Consider the following 16163-nt stretch of genomic DNA (forward strand, 5'->3'; position numbering starts at 1 on the left):
CCTAACACTCTCCAAAACAGCAATGATTATCTTGCATTTGGGTGTCTTTAGAAGTGAAAAACAGATCAACATCACTGCAAATTTCTGTGCCTTGCTTCTATTTGATACCAATTAGTGTGGGAAGGAAACCAACCTAGTCTTGTAGTGAACTCCAAATTAGGTGCATATTAGAGCAATTATAGTCATCTTTTCAGTAGATGAATTTATAATCAATAATTAAAATCATAAGGAAGGAAACTGAATGTGATTTGAAACAAATTACTTGGGCTTGGAACTAGTACACAGTTCTAAGCTATGATTCCCATAAACTTCAGTGTTCATATCCATATTACACATTTAAACACAACGCAATGTCCTCATCACCACAAACGACCTTGCATAAAAGGTGAGAGGGAAGCAAAATGTCTATGAGCCCCAGCACTACTCAACTCAGAGAAACTTTGACTAAGGAGAGATTCAATCTGGTAATTCTCTCAATTATGCAATAAAACCATGAGCCACTGCCATATCTCTCCACCCTTCTTGTCAATTTCAGGCATTTAAAGGAGCCAATATTCTTATCTTCTCAAGAAGGTGGTAAATTTACTGAATAAAATCAGATAGGTAAAGCATTGGTTAAGAGATGTGATTGTGACTTCCAAGTTCAGCATCACATCACCTCAGGAGCCAAGTAAGAAGATAAGCCTGCCAAATGTGACAACACTTACTTGTTCTCAAGGTAATTTGAAACCAATTGAGAGATAATATTCTAAACAGTACAGTGTTAAAGATGTCCCATTATCTTCCTTTTTGGAAAGTCACAAGATTCACAGGGCTGGGGACAAACCTCGATAAGCCACATTAATTCATGGGCATGATGGATGGCAAATAAAGTTGAAATTCTGTGGCAACCAAGGAATTAAGCCAAGCAAGTTCATCCACCTCCTGACCTGTTTTCAAACTTGTTAAGAGACACGCCAAGGTTCAAAGTAATGTAGAAAGCAGAGGCTCTTATCATTCCTTTGTTACAATTCTGACCCAGCTCACAAATATATTTATGTGAAGTCATCAAAACACAATCCAAACTTTCCAGGAACTAGGCTTTTGACCTTTGAATTTGAAAGTCTTTTAGTCTCCTTCCTTCATTTAACATAGTGATTCTATAAAGACTATCATAGAAAAGCTACTGAAAACTAAGATATTTGTGCCTATACTCAAGACAGAAAATCACCTTGTCATTCATACTGAGCATGCTTATGCTATAGCAAAGTTATAAAAATACTGAAGAAACTTGGGGCAGTGCAATGAACCTGGGACTCCAGTGTCTCTCAAAAAGAATGGAACAAATAGAATTTGTAGCTTTTTAAATATTGACAATACATATGAGATCATAAACAAGCCATTCCTGCCTGCTCAAGAAAAAAATTGATACATAAAAATTTTAGTTCGATATTCCCGTGATTTCCCATCAAATGCATGTTCGCACGTATACAGAAAAATAGGCAATACTAGTGTTACAAGTAGAAATGTCATAAAAAGATGAACAGTTATGACCTCCAAGGTGAGCCAAAGTCCCCAATAGAGTGGTGTAAAGTGACCTTCTTTGGTAGCATTTGGCATGATGCTGCAGTGGTTCTCAAAAAACCAAGAGAAGTATCAGATTCAGCTCAAGATCAAGCATGTTTGGTGAATTCACCCAGTGAGTGCCTTTCAATTACTGAGCCTTAGGATAAAATAAGATGCACTCACATGAATGCAGGTTTGAGGCAATAAATACTATAAAATGCTAATGGTTGGAATAGCTGTTAGCTTTTGCAGTAGAAAAATCAACCTAAGGTAACTAGTGACAGAGTTCCTGTGGCAAGCCTGGAGTTAATGTGGAAAACACAGTTACATATTACTCTAAAATCATCAGATGTTGCGGGGCATCACAGGTAAAGATGAGATGTAAACAGGAGTTCAATACCTTTTGTCACTCAAACTGCAAAGGACCAGGTCAAGGGTTGACTCAAAGTTTTGCCATTGTTAGAACAATAAAAAAATGAAAATAAAAGCATGTAAATCAAATACCAGAAAACAAAAGGTTGTCAAAATAGTATATCAAAAAATAATGTGTCTATGTGCATTAGTGTGTGTGAAGTCATTTTTATGTAAGAGAGTCTTTGTATACTATCACATATTTGTTTTCTAATATTCAGTCTACACAGTACATATTGCAACCCATTTGTAACAAACATTCAGAACATCTAGCTGCAACCCACTGATTGTTTTCCTCAAGAAATGTGACAAAAAATTAAAACAGATGTTGGTCTAGCCAGGCATAAAGCAAGAATCAATTACAACTATTTTCTTTCCTGGAGTCATTTCATTTTAGAGAGAATCTAACAGAAAACCTTTCTGATCTAAATGAAGAACACATTTCTTTGAGATACACATGAGTAGGAAATGATACATATCTGTCTTTATACTCTGAGAATTAAATTGCCTCTGTTTCAGCTATATAAATGTTTAATTTTTCATCCTTAGTCATATAGTAAGATTTCTGAGGAAGTATATTATCTCTGCAGATGTCACCGCTCTCCAATTAAGGAAAGAAGCAGGGTACAATTGGTAGTGACCTCTCTATATTATAGACTTTGACACTTGAGTCTCTTGAGGAGGGAATGGATTAGACAATTTAATAGAATCTACAGTTGCTAATTTTTTCCATGAAAAACATTTTGTTTTGTGAATCATGCATTTTTTGGATTCATTTAGAAAACCAAAACAAAAGAGTTTAATGATGTTTACAGTGAAATGAGACAGCTGAAGACCAGCACGTAATCACCATATTTTGTTTTCTCATCTTTAAGACTTTTAGCAGTAGGGCTTCCAGCTGAGCATGAGACTAGCTTTTCTCAAAACAGCCAAGCATTCTGAAGCTTCACTGAGCCTAAACACCAAATTGAATTCATACTTCTTAATTGGGAAAGACAGGCTGTTTGCATACCATGTTTACATCAGTAAAATATTGAAAATGACATTTGTGCCCAAGTCCATATGAACAATCTGCCTTAACTGAACTCTGCTAGTGTTTTCATACACTGATTTCTGCCTATCACAGTTTTAAAGAGCACTTCTTCACAAAAGTACTTGTGTCTATGATCATACAAATCGATGCTTTTCATATGTGAGTATGTGTCTCCTGACATGTGCTTTGCCACTCACTCATTTCACAATACCAGAAGGCTTTGTATTAACTCAGTCATATTCTCTTAGTCTGTCTTCCCTATGACTAATGGCATGGACTTCTGCAGTAGCTGCATGGTTTTGGAATAGCAACCCTGTAGGCAAAATGGAAAGTCTAGCAGTTTCTGTCCTCAGGAAAAAAACTACAAAATCTGTGGGCAGAGAACAGAGTCTCTGGGAAAAGTTCTCCAGACTACTAGAAAAATAAACCCCACCCCTCTAGTCTCATTAGGGCTGTGATCTATGCAATTTAACTGATCGGCTGGATCCACGCACTATAGTATAACAGCCATTTATTCTTGATGAGAAAGCATCTGCTTACTTCCTATGTGCTCAGTGCAGTTATTATTAAAAAGGAATGTGAATCCAGTCACCTTAATCACCCTATAAAACGCCCCAACATTTCATAAGGAGGTAGACTTATCCCGATAGATGTTGTAACACCTCAAATCTCTCTAGAGGCTGCTGACAAGTGCACTGCAGTAAGTAGTACAATGTGTCCAGAAAGATTCTGGCTTCTTTGGAACACATAGTTTCGATTTAACATTGCCCATCCCTTACCATGGTCAGGCATCTGAGATCCCATGGAGGTCACACTGGTGTTCAGCACATCATTCACAGCAGTATCACAGTACAGGCTCCTCTGGACATCATGCTCGCTGTCAGTCTGGTCGCTCTCCTCATGCCCACTATCCTTCAGGCTGTTGCCCTCCAGGTCCTTGAAGGTGGAGCTGCTGGGTTGAAGAAAGTATATTAATTTACAACTGTGATAGATCTGATTTTTAAAACTGTTCCAAGCCAGGATGATGTCAGCTCTGTAAGGAGGCCAGCAGTGGCTAGATTGTCCAAAAGGGTAAAAATATGGAGGAGAGACATTTATGTTTGAAGATAATGGAACTTAACAATAAAGAGAGGTTCTCAATATTGGATGCTGATACAGCTAATATTTTCATTTGCTTCTTTTTAGTGCTTCACTACAGACAAGGCGGAAGAAGACAGAAATCTAAAACCACTTCTAAAGAGTGTCACCATTGCAGTTTTTCTATTCCAATACAGTTAAAGTAAAGTAGAAATAGACAATGTTTTCTGAGAAATCACTGTTTATGAGTTACTGTTTTAAGAGAACAACATTAACATTTTTAGCCATTCGGGCTATATAAGGAAAAGGTGATAATAATATTACTATTTGTAGATGAGATAAAAGAGATACATAGAAGTTAAAATAGCTTGCCCAAGGTCACATTGCTGGAAAAAAAAGTGTAGCACATCTAAGATCAATCCTAGCTTGTCAGGTTTCAGTGCTTAAATCTTAACTGTTATGTAAATTGCTTCTCTAGAGATATCTACTAATCATCAACTATAAAAAGCAAAAATGGCAGAAATTGAGACAGTGTAATTAAAATTAAAAGAATGATCAGGATTGGAGAAACCAGGTCAGTTTCCTGGTTGTTTGATTGCTTGTTTTATTTTCAAGACACAATCCCATTTTGTACCCCAGGCTGAGCTGGAACTTGATAGATAGCACACATGTGCCTTTGAACCTGTGATACACCCCTTCATCAGCTTCCTCGTGCCATCCCGAGATTAAAGACCTAAACTGTCACATCACATGGCTCCCCTGTCAGTTTTGAGTAAAAATGGCAGAGGGACCAATTCAAAGAAAAGGAGTTCTGGCAATAGCTGAAGAAACTGCTGGTGCAAGGAAGGTGTTTGGGGTAATTATATGGGTCTATTTGACTGAACCAAGGGTGATCCAGGTAGCTAGTTAAGTCTTATTTTGGAATGTGTCTTTGAGTGGGTTAGTTGAAGAGATTTTCATTTAGATTGAAGAACTGAGTAAAGCATGTATCTTTCCCCAGTGTTGGTAGGACTCATCCAATCCATTGAAGAAGACCTGAAAAGAACAACAGGCAAAAGGTTGAATATCCTTTCTGCTTGACCTGGGACATAATATTCTCCCATACTCAGTGCTCCTCAGTTTCAGGCTTTCAAGCTCAGACTGTAATCTCTACAACTGGGTCTCTAATTCTCAGGCTTTCAAATTATACCATCATCTCCTCTGACCTTTTAGCTTATTGGTGACAGAGCACAGAATTTCTGAAGATTCCACAACTGCATGAATCAACATCTTAATTTTGAACATTCCCAGACCAGCCTCTCAGAGACATAAGCACATTCACTACATATGATAAAGAGTTATGCCATGGAAACAAGGATACACTGTCACACTGCACATTTGTCCTAAAGGAAGCACACAGAAAATTAACACATGACTAACCTGGATGTTCAATGCTTGGTGACATAAACACAAAAAGTGAAGGATCAAGAGGGCAGTAACTGGAAAGACATGATTATTACAAAATGAAGGTTTTGATGATGTAAGGCGCTGTCCTGTTAGTTAATTATTTCAGAAAATATATCTGAGCTTCAAAGTCACTAAAGTTCAGTCACTCAACAGGTCAGTTCATTCAGCTTCTCCAAATTACATCACAGAGATAACTTGGTCCTATCAACCTGCCAGAATGCAGGTCTATTTAAGAAAATCCTACAATTCTTTTATGGTAAAAAAAAACAATTGGAAACTCATGGTTTAAAGGTGTTTTACCATTTCTAGCTTCATGGTACAGACTCTTTGGTTTCCTGTATGTACTAATCCAAAGTTTAAATAGATTCAAAGACTGTATTTTAGAAACAAAAATTGGCCCTGCCTATGGCACTCGTATACCTCAAGAGAGAACAAATAACCTGCCTAGATAATATTACAGGCTGCTCCATTTTTATAACAAATATTAGCTTCACAACCTATATCATCTGGTTCTGAAACATAATGAAAAGCTCTTTAAATCCTCAGAACAAAAACTGCCATGTTAAGCCAAAGAACTCAAGTCTAAATTGAATGCATTTCAGCAGTTGCCAAAATTTGCTTGAGATATATGATGGTGAGTGAAATAGTCTAAAGACAAATGTAATTGGCCATCCCTTAGCATAGGGCTTCTTAATCCTGGCACTATTGAATTTTTAGGTCACATAATTCTTTGTTGTGTACATCCTGTGCCTTATGAGATGTTTAATGGGCCTATTGGCCTTTGCCCATTAGATGCCAGTGATGATCTCCACCAAGCTGAAACATGAAAAGTCTCTCCAGGAAGACACTGCCATATCATCCTCAGTTAGAACAACTGTTCTATATTTTTTTCACCAGCATTCTTGTAACATAGTATGCAAAAGAAAGAATTGAACTTGGCTTTATGAGGGAAAGTGATAACCCACAATCTGCCACTTTGTTTGTGTGGCTTTGGGCTCTATATCTAATCCTCAATTTCCTTGCCTTGATAAAGTCTCCCTCATAAGACCATTCTGAGAACTCAGTGAGATACTTTACATGAAAAGCCAGGTAGAAATAGATGTTCAATGAAATTACCTTTATTTAAAATGATCATTACTCTGTATTATAATGCCTCATTCACATTATAATTAAGCAGTATGGCTATGGTATTTATGAGATTGGAAATATTCTTATTCCAATCTTCTGAAAACAACTGTCAGCCATTGATAATTCTATTTCTCTTAAAATTTCAGAAACAGAAAATATCTCTTCTGTCAAATATGTGTCCTTGCTTTATTAATGATAAGAACTATATGACTTGATGCACTTTTCACTTTGTCTTGGCTTCTCAAAACTGTCAAGCTAAGCATAATATGTAATTGCACTGAGTTATCTTATCTCCCTGATAGCTGGCGATTTCTATCACACTTCTAATTGGTTTTAGATCTGCCTTTTAAAAATTTGGTCATCTATTTTATATGCATCAAAATGCTGCAATGTAACTCAGGGCTTCTGCTTTGTTTGTTTCTGCTTTTAAAAAGAGTAGAGCCTTCATCCAGTAACTGACAGAAGCACATGCAGAGATCCACCGCCAAGCACTCTGGGAGATCAGTTGAAGAGACGGAGGGGGGATTATATGAGCAAGGGGGTCAAAATCATCATGTAGAAACCCGAAGAGACAGCTGCCCTGAGCTTGTGGAAGCTCACAGACTCTGGACCTACAGCTAGAAAGCCTGCATGAGACAAACTTAGGCGGTCTGCATCAGGGTGACATTTGTGTAGCTTGGTCTTTTGTGGAGCCCCTAGCAGTGGGACCAAGATCTGTATCTGACACATGAGCTGGCTCTTTGGAACAGGTTCCACATGCCAGGATACCTTGCCCAGCCTTGATGCAGGGAGAGGAGCTTGGTCTTGCCTCAATCTGATATGCATGCTTTGTTGACACCCATGGGAGGCCTGCCCCTTTCTGAATGGAGGAAGAGTGGATGGAGAACAGATGGGAGGTGGGGGAGGGGATGGCAGGGGGAGGGAGGGGAAACTGTGATTGGTGTGTACAATAAATAAATAAATACTCAAAAAAGACATAAAACATTAAGACTTAAGAATTAGCTACTAGGGTCTAAGGAACTGCTAGTGTAAGCAATAGAAGAAAAATCAAAGGTATAGCCACTACCCTCTCAAACCTTGGGACAGTTAACTCATTTAAAGATCTGTTTGCTGATCTGACAAACTAAGTGCCACTTTCTGTGATCTTGTAAGGACATTTAGTGGCTTAATGAATGGATTTGTGTAAGGCAGTTTAAGAAACAGTGAGCAAGATGCTGCAAACAGTAAAACAGCTTGGTAAATGGCTACTCACCCACAACAAATAACAATTTATGCCAGGCATAAAAAAATGTTGATTCCACTTGATTTATTACCTGCTTACCTCTTGGGAGATGAAAAACTTGTAAAACAACTTTTGTGGAACAATAAATTAGGGGCACCTGTTTCCAATCATATTGTAAATGCAAATGTTTCTATTACTGCTCTGGTGGACAACAGAGGTACAAGTTCATTTTTAAACACCTAGAGCAGGGTTCTATACACAAGAGTTCATCAACATATGTTTGATGAAAGAGTATTACATTAATATTAACCTATGTGTGCCCTTTAAAATTTTACTTTTGCAAAAGTTAGAAGAATCTGAAAGTAGACAGATTCCAATAGGTTATCCCACATACCTAGGGAATGCTATTTGCAATTAAGAAGAGAAAGTCAAAAGAATATTGTAACTGGCTTTAAGGAAGTGTAATCTAGAGTGTTTTCTGGACCACTTCTATCATTAATCACCTAGGAATCTGTTAAACTCAAAGCTTCTCCAAGGATGGGGTTAAAGACTGCCTTTATCAATGCACACTATTGTTTAGAAACTGCTGTTTTTTGGTTTTTGGTTTTTCGAGACAGGGTTTCTCTGTGGCTTTGGAGGCTGTCCTAGAACTCGCTTGGTAGTCCAGGCTGGTCTCGAACTCACAGAGATCCACCTGCCTCTGCCTCCCGAGTGCTGGGATTAAAGGCGTGCGCCACCAACGCCCGGCTTAGAAACTGCTGTTTTAAAAGAACGTTTGCTGCTGCTTCATTTTAATGGGAAAATGATGTTTCCTTCCACTACTTTTTGCCTATTCATCTGACAAACACATACGAAATATTTGCTATATACATAGCACATACCAGATGCTACAGAACTCTGGGAGAGTTTTGGCAGTAAAGAAAATCACCATGTATAGATTAGAATCCAGGGTTCATTTTCCTTTCTAAACTGCTTCTGGCGTGCTGCTGCTCAGTTACTACTGTGTTTTCTTTGAGCTGCAGTCTCATGTTCTGCTTGATATGGCTCCAAAAGCACTACAGGAGTAGATATTAGCCAGCAGTGCAGAGAGCAGGCTTGAAGAAAGAATACTACAGCCACGGCAAAGTAGCACTGCTGGCCTTCCTTACTCTGAGAAGATAACAAGGATACAAACACAGTGGGGGAAGAAAAATCCCACTCAGAAAAAAATCCGCACCTCATTCAGTTTGCTAAGCTGGGAATCTCTCAGAAACCAGCTTGGGTATATCTTCTAGTTGCATATAATGTTATAGAAAAATATTAAACTGCAGAGATATAATGTTGGAATTCCTCTGTACAGAAAATGATGGGAAATCACAGACCTTCTTTGTCCCTTCCATATCCACTCCTCATGCTTTTCAATTTTGATTTTTGTCTATGAAACCTTATTCGCCTTTGGATTTCTGTTGAGATTACCACCATGGATGCCAATAATAGAAAATGAGACAACAGAAGATGGGGTTTAAGGTGCTGAATGTGCTATGGAATCACTTCTTCATGACCACAGCCCTCAGCTTACCAGAAATCATTATTACTTCTCCCATGTTTCTCTTGATGAGTATTTTCAGTAGTATTTAGAAAAATGAAATAAATCTTTCCCCCATCTTTTCACTATTTCATATAGAAATCCTGACTGTTTCAAGAAAGGACCAGACATGTCCAGTGCTCAACTACCAAATGCAGACAGGTGTGAAAGACTAAAAACTGTCTGTGTATAAGCGTCTGACCAAGAAAGCCCAAAAAAACATTCTAAAAAGCATTCTTGGATAACTAGAAATTGAATATAAGATGATAAAACTGTATATGAAACAAATTCTAAGAGTTAGGCTAAACTTTGCCTGACATTTTTAAACTTCATAGATTTGCTAATATAATTAATACTGATAACAAGATTCAGTATTTCCTGTCCAGGAGCTTTTTTCAAATATGGGTCTTCAGAAAAATATGTACATCTCTTAAACATCTTGGTGAGCCAGCTGATGACTCTTCCCACGGCTTTATCCTTTGGAATCAGTGTTATATTAGTCACCACTGAAATTTCTACCAGTTTTATACTTGCAATTGTTATTCTCCTGAAAAGGATAGCACACAAAATATCCTGTGTCTTTCTAAGTATTGGCATTTGTCTAAATGCAACTGACCCCATAAATTCTAAGACCTGACAACATTGTATGTGTTCCCAGTCTTTCAGATGTTTCCTCTTAATTAGGTGGTCCCTGGTAAATAAGCTGCTATCTTTGATTTCAGGTTACATCTGGAAATATTTCCTCCAAGAGCTCACTCAATTCAGGGTGTAGCTTTTGTGCGCATGTGTGTATAAAAAAATACATGTAAAGTAATTAATCAAAATCAGAGGTTTCCAGTAAGTCTCAAAGCTGTCGTGGAAATGCATGTATCCCCAAAGCTAAATCCTTTAACATAAGTCTTTATCTCATAAGTCTGCTTTGTAAGTTGGATATTTGGAGCTGATCTAAGATATGCGGGTCCCCAAGAGTCTGAGCCTTCTACTAGGCTATAAAAATCAGGCTCATGTTATCAGTTTAACCTAGTCAGAGAATTTCTAGGTACCCAGAATGAGCTAGCTCCAGAGACCTGTAAGGATCAAGCAAGCCACTGTTTTTACCAGTTCAAAAAGAAGCTTTGAAAATAACAGCCCTGAAGTAGGAAACAAAGCAGTATTTTCCTGCAAAGCCCCTCTAATCAGTATATGTATAAAGGCTTTTTCTTTCTTCCTAAAATAAATTACTTAGATAATTTTCAATTCCTTACCTTTTGTTCAGAGGATTCTTCCCAGCATTTGCAAAATTTTCTAAATTATGCTATGACTGATAATACAAGGATATCCATTTTAAGATGTCTAATATTCATCACTTAAGGTCACAAGTTATCCCAAGTCAATATAGAAAAATCTACCATAGTTTCGGGGTTACTGCAACATCATAAATTAAGCTGGATGTGAATTCAAGTTTCTTGTACAACAAGCAATGATTTTTTTCTCACTTTTATTGGGGGGGAGGGGAGATTTTGAGACAGGGTTTCTCTGTGGCTTTGGAGGCTGTCCTGAAAGTAGCTATTGTAGACCAGGCTGGTCTCGAACTCACAGAGATCTGCCTGTCTCTGCCTCCCCTGTGCTGGAATTAAAGGCATACACCACCACCACCCTGCCTTGTTTTCACTTAGATTCACATTCTTACAGTGATATAAATTGATAGGATTACAGCCAGCAAAATAACAGAATTCTCAGATCTTTTCCACTGCAGCTGTAATATACCCTGTTTGCTCCTTTGTTTTCTTGCTATTATTTTAACAAACATACTCAGTGTTCAATGTTAACTGCAGAGTAACTACTGGATCATTCAAGAGGCTATTTACATGAAACAGTAATAAAAGCATCATCTGAATGGTCAACTTCTGGGAACTTTGACTCACAAAGTTCTGTCTTTTGCTTTATTCTGCCTAATCTCATCCTACTCCCAATTGCAAGAATTTAATGTCCACCATACCAGGAAGAATCTTGTCAATATTCACATCTGCTTTGTATTCAAACTACAGCTAAGTAACTAACCAATCATACAAATTTCAGATTTCAACAAAACATTTCAAAATGCCTTGACAAGTATTAAATTGGAAATTTTTCTTTTCTTCGCTCATCTAGGAAGCATTATAAAAAGATATTTCATCTGTCATTTAAATATCTTTAAATTTTCAGAACTGTCAAAACAATGACAATCTCAGAACATACTATGAGCTCCACAAGAGAACAAAAGTTGAAGCCTACTAGCATTTAAACTGGGTAGCAACAAAAATTTGGATAACAGTATGATTTTGAAAGATTTCTAATTTTTCTAATATTTATTCCAAAATCACCAGTAAAATATTTTATGTCATCCCAATTTCATTTTTAATTTTGTGTATGTTCTGATGGAAATAAATATGATGAAAGGCCAACAATGGTTGTCTTTGTGTCAGGGAATTAACAATGATCCTTAGTTTCTATGTTTTCTCTATATTTCCCACACTTCCTACCATAAGCACGTAGGCTTTCATTATAACAAAGGGCTACAGTTCTTAAAAATTTAATATTTTGGGATTTTTATATTAAATCAAGCTAAGCAGTAGGAATGTGAAAACAAGCCAACATACCTTTTGATTAAATGGGCACGGCTATTCACGTAGTTAGAGTCAAAGGAATAGTTTTCAGTCTGCAATAAAAAGAAAAAGATTAAAAGATGATCCGTAGTAAGAGTCCAAAGGTTCTACTTAAAAGGATTGTTTTACTGTGCAAAGCAGTAATGGGGAAGCAGTTTGATGAATGCCTTCTTTGGAACCCCCAAGTGCCCTCCAAACCAGCATCTTACTCCTGCAGACCAGGGTGGGCTTGATACAAACATTCTCTAGAATATGGCTGGCTACTGACCATGTAACCACTTAGAGACAAGAGACAGTATGACTCACAATCGTTACAGAAACTAATTGCTTCCCATTCCCCAGTGGAGACCATTTTATGCCCATCGAATTGACTATAAGTTCAAAGGTATTTTTATTAGAAGTAGATAATTAACATGTTAAAATATTTATTCCAAAGATATGGAAATGCAGCAAGGTAATCCCCCACTGTGGATTTAAATGCTGTACTTCCCTTTGTTTTAAGACATTTGCTCAGCATCAGTTACACAGGATGGCTTTCATTTTATCACAGATACAAAGGCAAACAAGTATTATGCCCAAAACAGGGTAAAGGGCAGTCCACAGGGGGTACCAAAGCCTTTCATGTGAAACATGAAGTTTGCAAGCAAACGTCTGTCTCAGCTCCTATCATTAAAACTCCACTATGTAATCTGGTTACAGTAGCTGGCTGGATCAAGGGCTTTACAAAAGCAAGTGCAGGGTACCTGAAAGATGAAAGAGATGGGAAAACAGCTTTTGAGCACTGGGAGTCTGAACAGATTGAAGGGGGCAGCCTTAGAATGGGCATAAGCCAAGGAAGTATCCTAGGAAACTTGATCTTACACCCAATGTTAAAAGCACAACTCTTGTTGAATCATTGTATGAACTCCAAATGCCCAAACACATCTCTTCCCTCATCCTGCCATTCAGCTATTCCCACCATTCTTTAGAGGCCTTTTGCAATCACTTCAACTGAAAGTGCCTGGAAATGGAAATACAATAGCTATCTAGAGAACAAAATAGCAGATTCTTTTCAGATGACTACCTGTCAGACACTGACTGTACTAGGCTGTTAGATGCAGTCCTTACATTCAAAGATTCACAGTTTGATAGAAGAGAAAAATGAGGCAGGTAATAGCAGATCCAGCTACCACATGGACACTAAACAGCCAACAGTTAAGGTAAGGGTACCCTAGATATCTATTGAGTAGAGTAGGTAGGAAGTTGGCACTAAATAATTGGGAGGAAAAACAGGAGAGAGAATTGGAAAGGAAATAAAAACTCACCAGTGTCCAGCAGTTACACACACATGTCCTTGTTCCCTACATGGCCCTCACTTGAAGACAGCCTGTATAATACCTACCTACACTGTTTCTGTCTAAATGTTTAGATACACTTCAGTGTAAACACAAGTAACTTCTGATGATATTGGAAGAAATGATTTGAAAGAATAAAAATTATGGTCCGTCCACTTCTAATTCATTGATTAGTAAGTGAATGCTGAGACTGCGACAAAAGTGTAGAGACTATCTTGGTACTATGACCTTAGCATTTGCCATAATAAGTTATTCAGGAGTCACTTAACGAAGAAACATTTGATCTACTTAATTTTACCAACATAATGGGCAAAATGGTGTTAAGTGTGGGTTGTCTTATTGTATTCAGTGTAATACTCATTTTTGGGACTTTCAATCTAGGGTTTCTCTGTGTAGCTTTGGAGCCTGTCCAGGAACTTACTCTATAGACCAGTCTGGCCTTGAACTCACAGAGATCCTCCTGCCTCTGCCTCCAAAGTGCTGTGATTAAAGATATGTACCACCACCACCCGGCTACAATACTGAATTTAACAGTAATTTATGTCCAAAAACTCATGCTACCCTGTCAAAACAGGGAACTAACTGAGCACTCAATGATATACTTCCTTGTTTCATGGTAAGATCTTTGTCAAATTACTAAACTTCTCTGTGCCTCCGTTTCCTCCTATGTGAAGTACAAACCATAGGAACATGATTCGAAATAGAGGTTCAACAGTATTTATCAAGGCTCACGATGAAATTCTACACCAACACTGCTTTCTATGGAGTTTGACATCACAAGTAGAATCAGAGATGTACTTCATTCTAGTAAAGAAGCGAGGCAAGGCCAAACTTATTGGATCTTTACAAGTAAAGAGACAGAAAAAAATACATAGATACACAAAAGCACTAGCAAAACAGAAACGAAAAGTAGAAGATATTAACTGGTCTTACAGAAAACTCAGGAACAACATACTAAGCTGTCATGTTAAGAAAAACATACTTTCCAGCAAAAATTTTACATGTGTGCACAGGTGAAGGCATCAAATTTCTGTGACTCGTGATGACCTGACATCCATGTACCATGCAAGAGTAACATGTTTGAGTAGAGAGAAGTAAACATGGAAATGTTATCTCTGACATTATCTCTAGTTTTGATTCCTAAGGGAATAATCTGTCTCACCATGGTGTAACCCACTCACTGTCAATGAGTTAGTAATAAAGTCTAGAAGTCCTGGTTATAATGACTGTGACAATTCTCCTCACTCACTAAGGTACACAGATTGACTAACCATTGACAGATGCAACAGGTGTGATATGACATTCAAGGTAGAAAAATATCATTGAACTTTATTGTCTTCCCATATCTTCCCTCTTCTTTAAACTTAATGAGTAATCTTCCCAGGCTTGTGAATCCTGAACTCCAAATGTGAATGTTCCATTATCCAAAGCAGCAGATGGACCATGCTGCATCCTAGCAAAACTTTCTCAGAATGAGTGGAATTATTCCACCTCATCCATTGTCTTTTACCTTTACAGTTTAAGTCCATAAAGAAGTAGCTTGGTTTCAATTACAGAAACATTCTATGCAACAGAATCATTCACATTGAGAACAGAATCCACTACTATCTTCAGTACTACATTCAGAACAACTGAGTTTAATATCAAGAAACCTAGCTCAGACTGGGGAGATGTCTTAGCAGGTAAACCATTTACTGCACAAGCATTAAGACTAGACTCTGCATGCCCTGGGTCCACATAAAAGCCAAGTGTGTGTGGCAGCCTACCTGTAATCCTCTGGGAGGGAGAAACAGAGAATACCCAGATCATGCTAACTTGTCAGATTTGCTGAAACCATGAGTTCCAGGGACAGTGAGGAGCATGACTCAATGTCTAAGATAGAGAGTGGCTGATGGAAGATACTTGACATCAGCCTCAGGCCTATACACACATGCAAGCCTACCACACATACATGCATATGTACAAAAGACTTTCTGCCTCATACTTGGTCCAGGTGTGTACTCAATCCAATTCTTGTGCACTGAAAGAATCAATTTTTCCTCATCTGGTGAAGTGAAGAGTGATACTTAGAGCACCTTGCAAAAGAAATCATCTTTTCTTAATGAACTGGAATAGCTTTCACATCTTACATGAGTGGTTCTCAGCCCTAAGTGCACATCAGAATCATCTCAGGACTTTTTTTTTTCATATTACATTCCAACCACAGTTCTCCATCCCCCTCTCCCCCCTCACCTCCCTCCCTGACCACCCCCATCCACTCCTCCCAAAGGATAAGGCCTCCCAAGGGAGTCAACAAAGCCTGGTACATTAAGTTAAGGCAGGACCAAGCCCTTCCCCCTGCATTAAGGCTAAGCATGGCATCTCACCAAGGGAATGGGCTCCAAAAAGCTAGTTCATGCCCTGGGGATAGGTCTTTGTCCCACTGCCAGGGATCCCACAGATAGTCCAAGCTTCACAACTGTCTCCCACATATGGGGGACCTAGCTCGGTCCCATGGAAGCTCCACAGCTGTCGGTTCAGAGTTCATGAGTTTCTATCAGCTTGGTTAGAGTTCCCCATCATGATCTTGACCTCCCTTACTCATATATCCCCTCCTCCCTCTCTTCAACTGGATTCCCAGAGCTTGGCCTGGTGCTTGATTGTGGATCTTTTTTGTATCCGGTTCCTTCAGTCACTGAATAAAGACTCTATATGGATAGTTGGGGTAGTCACCAATCTGGTTATAGGGGAAGGCCAGTTCAGGCATCCTCTCCACTACTGCTAGGAGTCTTAGCTGGGA

At 38.3% G+C, this 16163-nt stretch overlaps 1 protein-coding gene across 5 annotated transcripts in view; it reads right to left on the reverse strand.

Annotated features, from left to right (window-relative positions):
* Pcdh19 (protocadherin 19) overlaps positions 1-16163 on the reverse strand; it is a 108665-nt gene that overhangs the window by 39348 nt on the left and 53154 nt on the right. For 2 of the 5 annotated variants that reach the window (XM_005072508.4, XM_013115242.3), the window contains 2 exons: positions 12045-12103; positions 3769-3938 (listed from right to left, as the gene is read on the reverse strand). In XM_005072508.4, the coding sequence (XP_005072565.1) occupies positions 3769-3938; positions 12045-12103 (229 nt within the window). Of the gene's footprint in view, positions 1-3768; positions 3942-12044; positions 12104-16163 lie in introns of all 5 variants that reach the window. The other 3 variants (XM_005072507.4, XM_005072506.4, XM_040744366.1) reach the window with 2 other exon arrangements.

This window comes from Mesocricetus auratus, unplaced genomic scaffold (genome assembly GCF_017639785.1).
Source record: "Mesocricetus auratus isolate SY011 unplaced genomic scaffold, BCM_Maur_2.0 Super-Scaffold_100003, whole genome shotgun sequence".
NCBI lineage: Eukaryota > Metazoa > Chordata > Mammalia > Rodentia > Cricetidae > Mesocricetus > Mesocricetus auratus.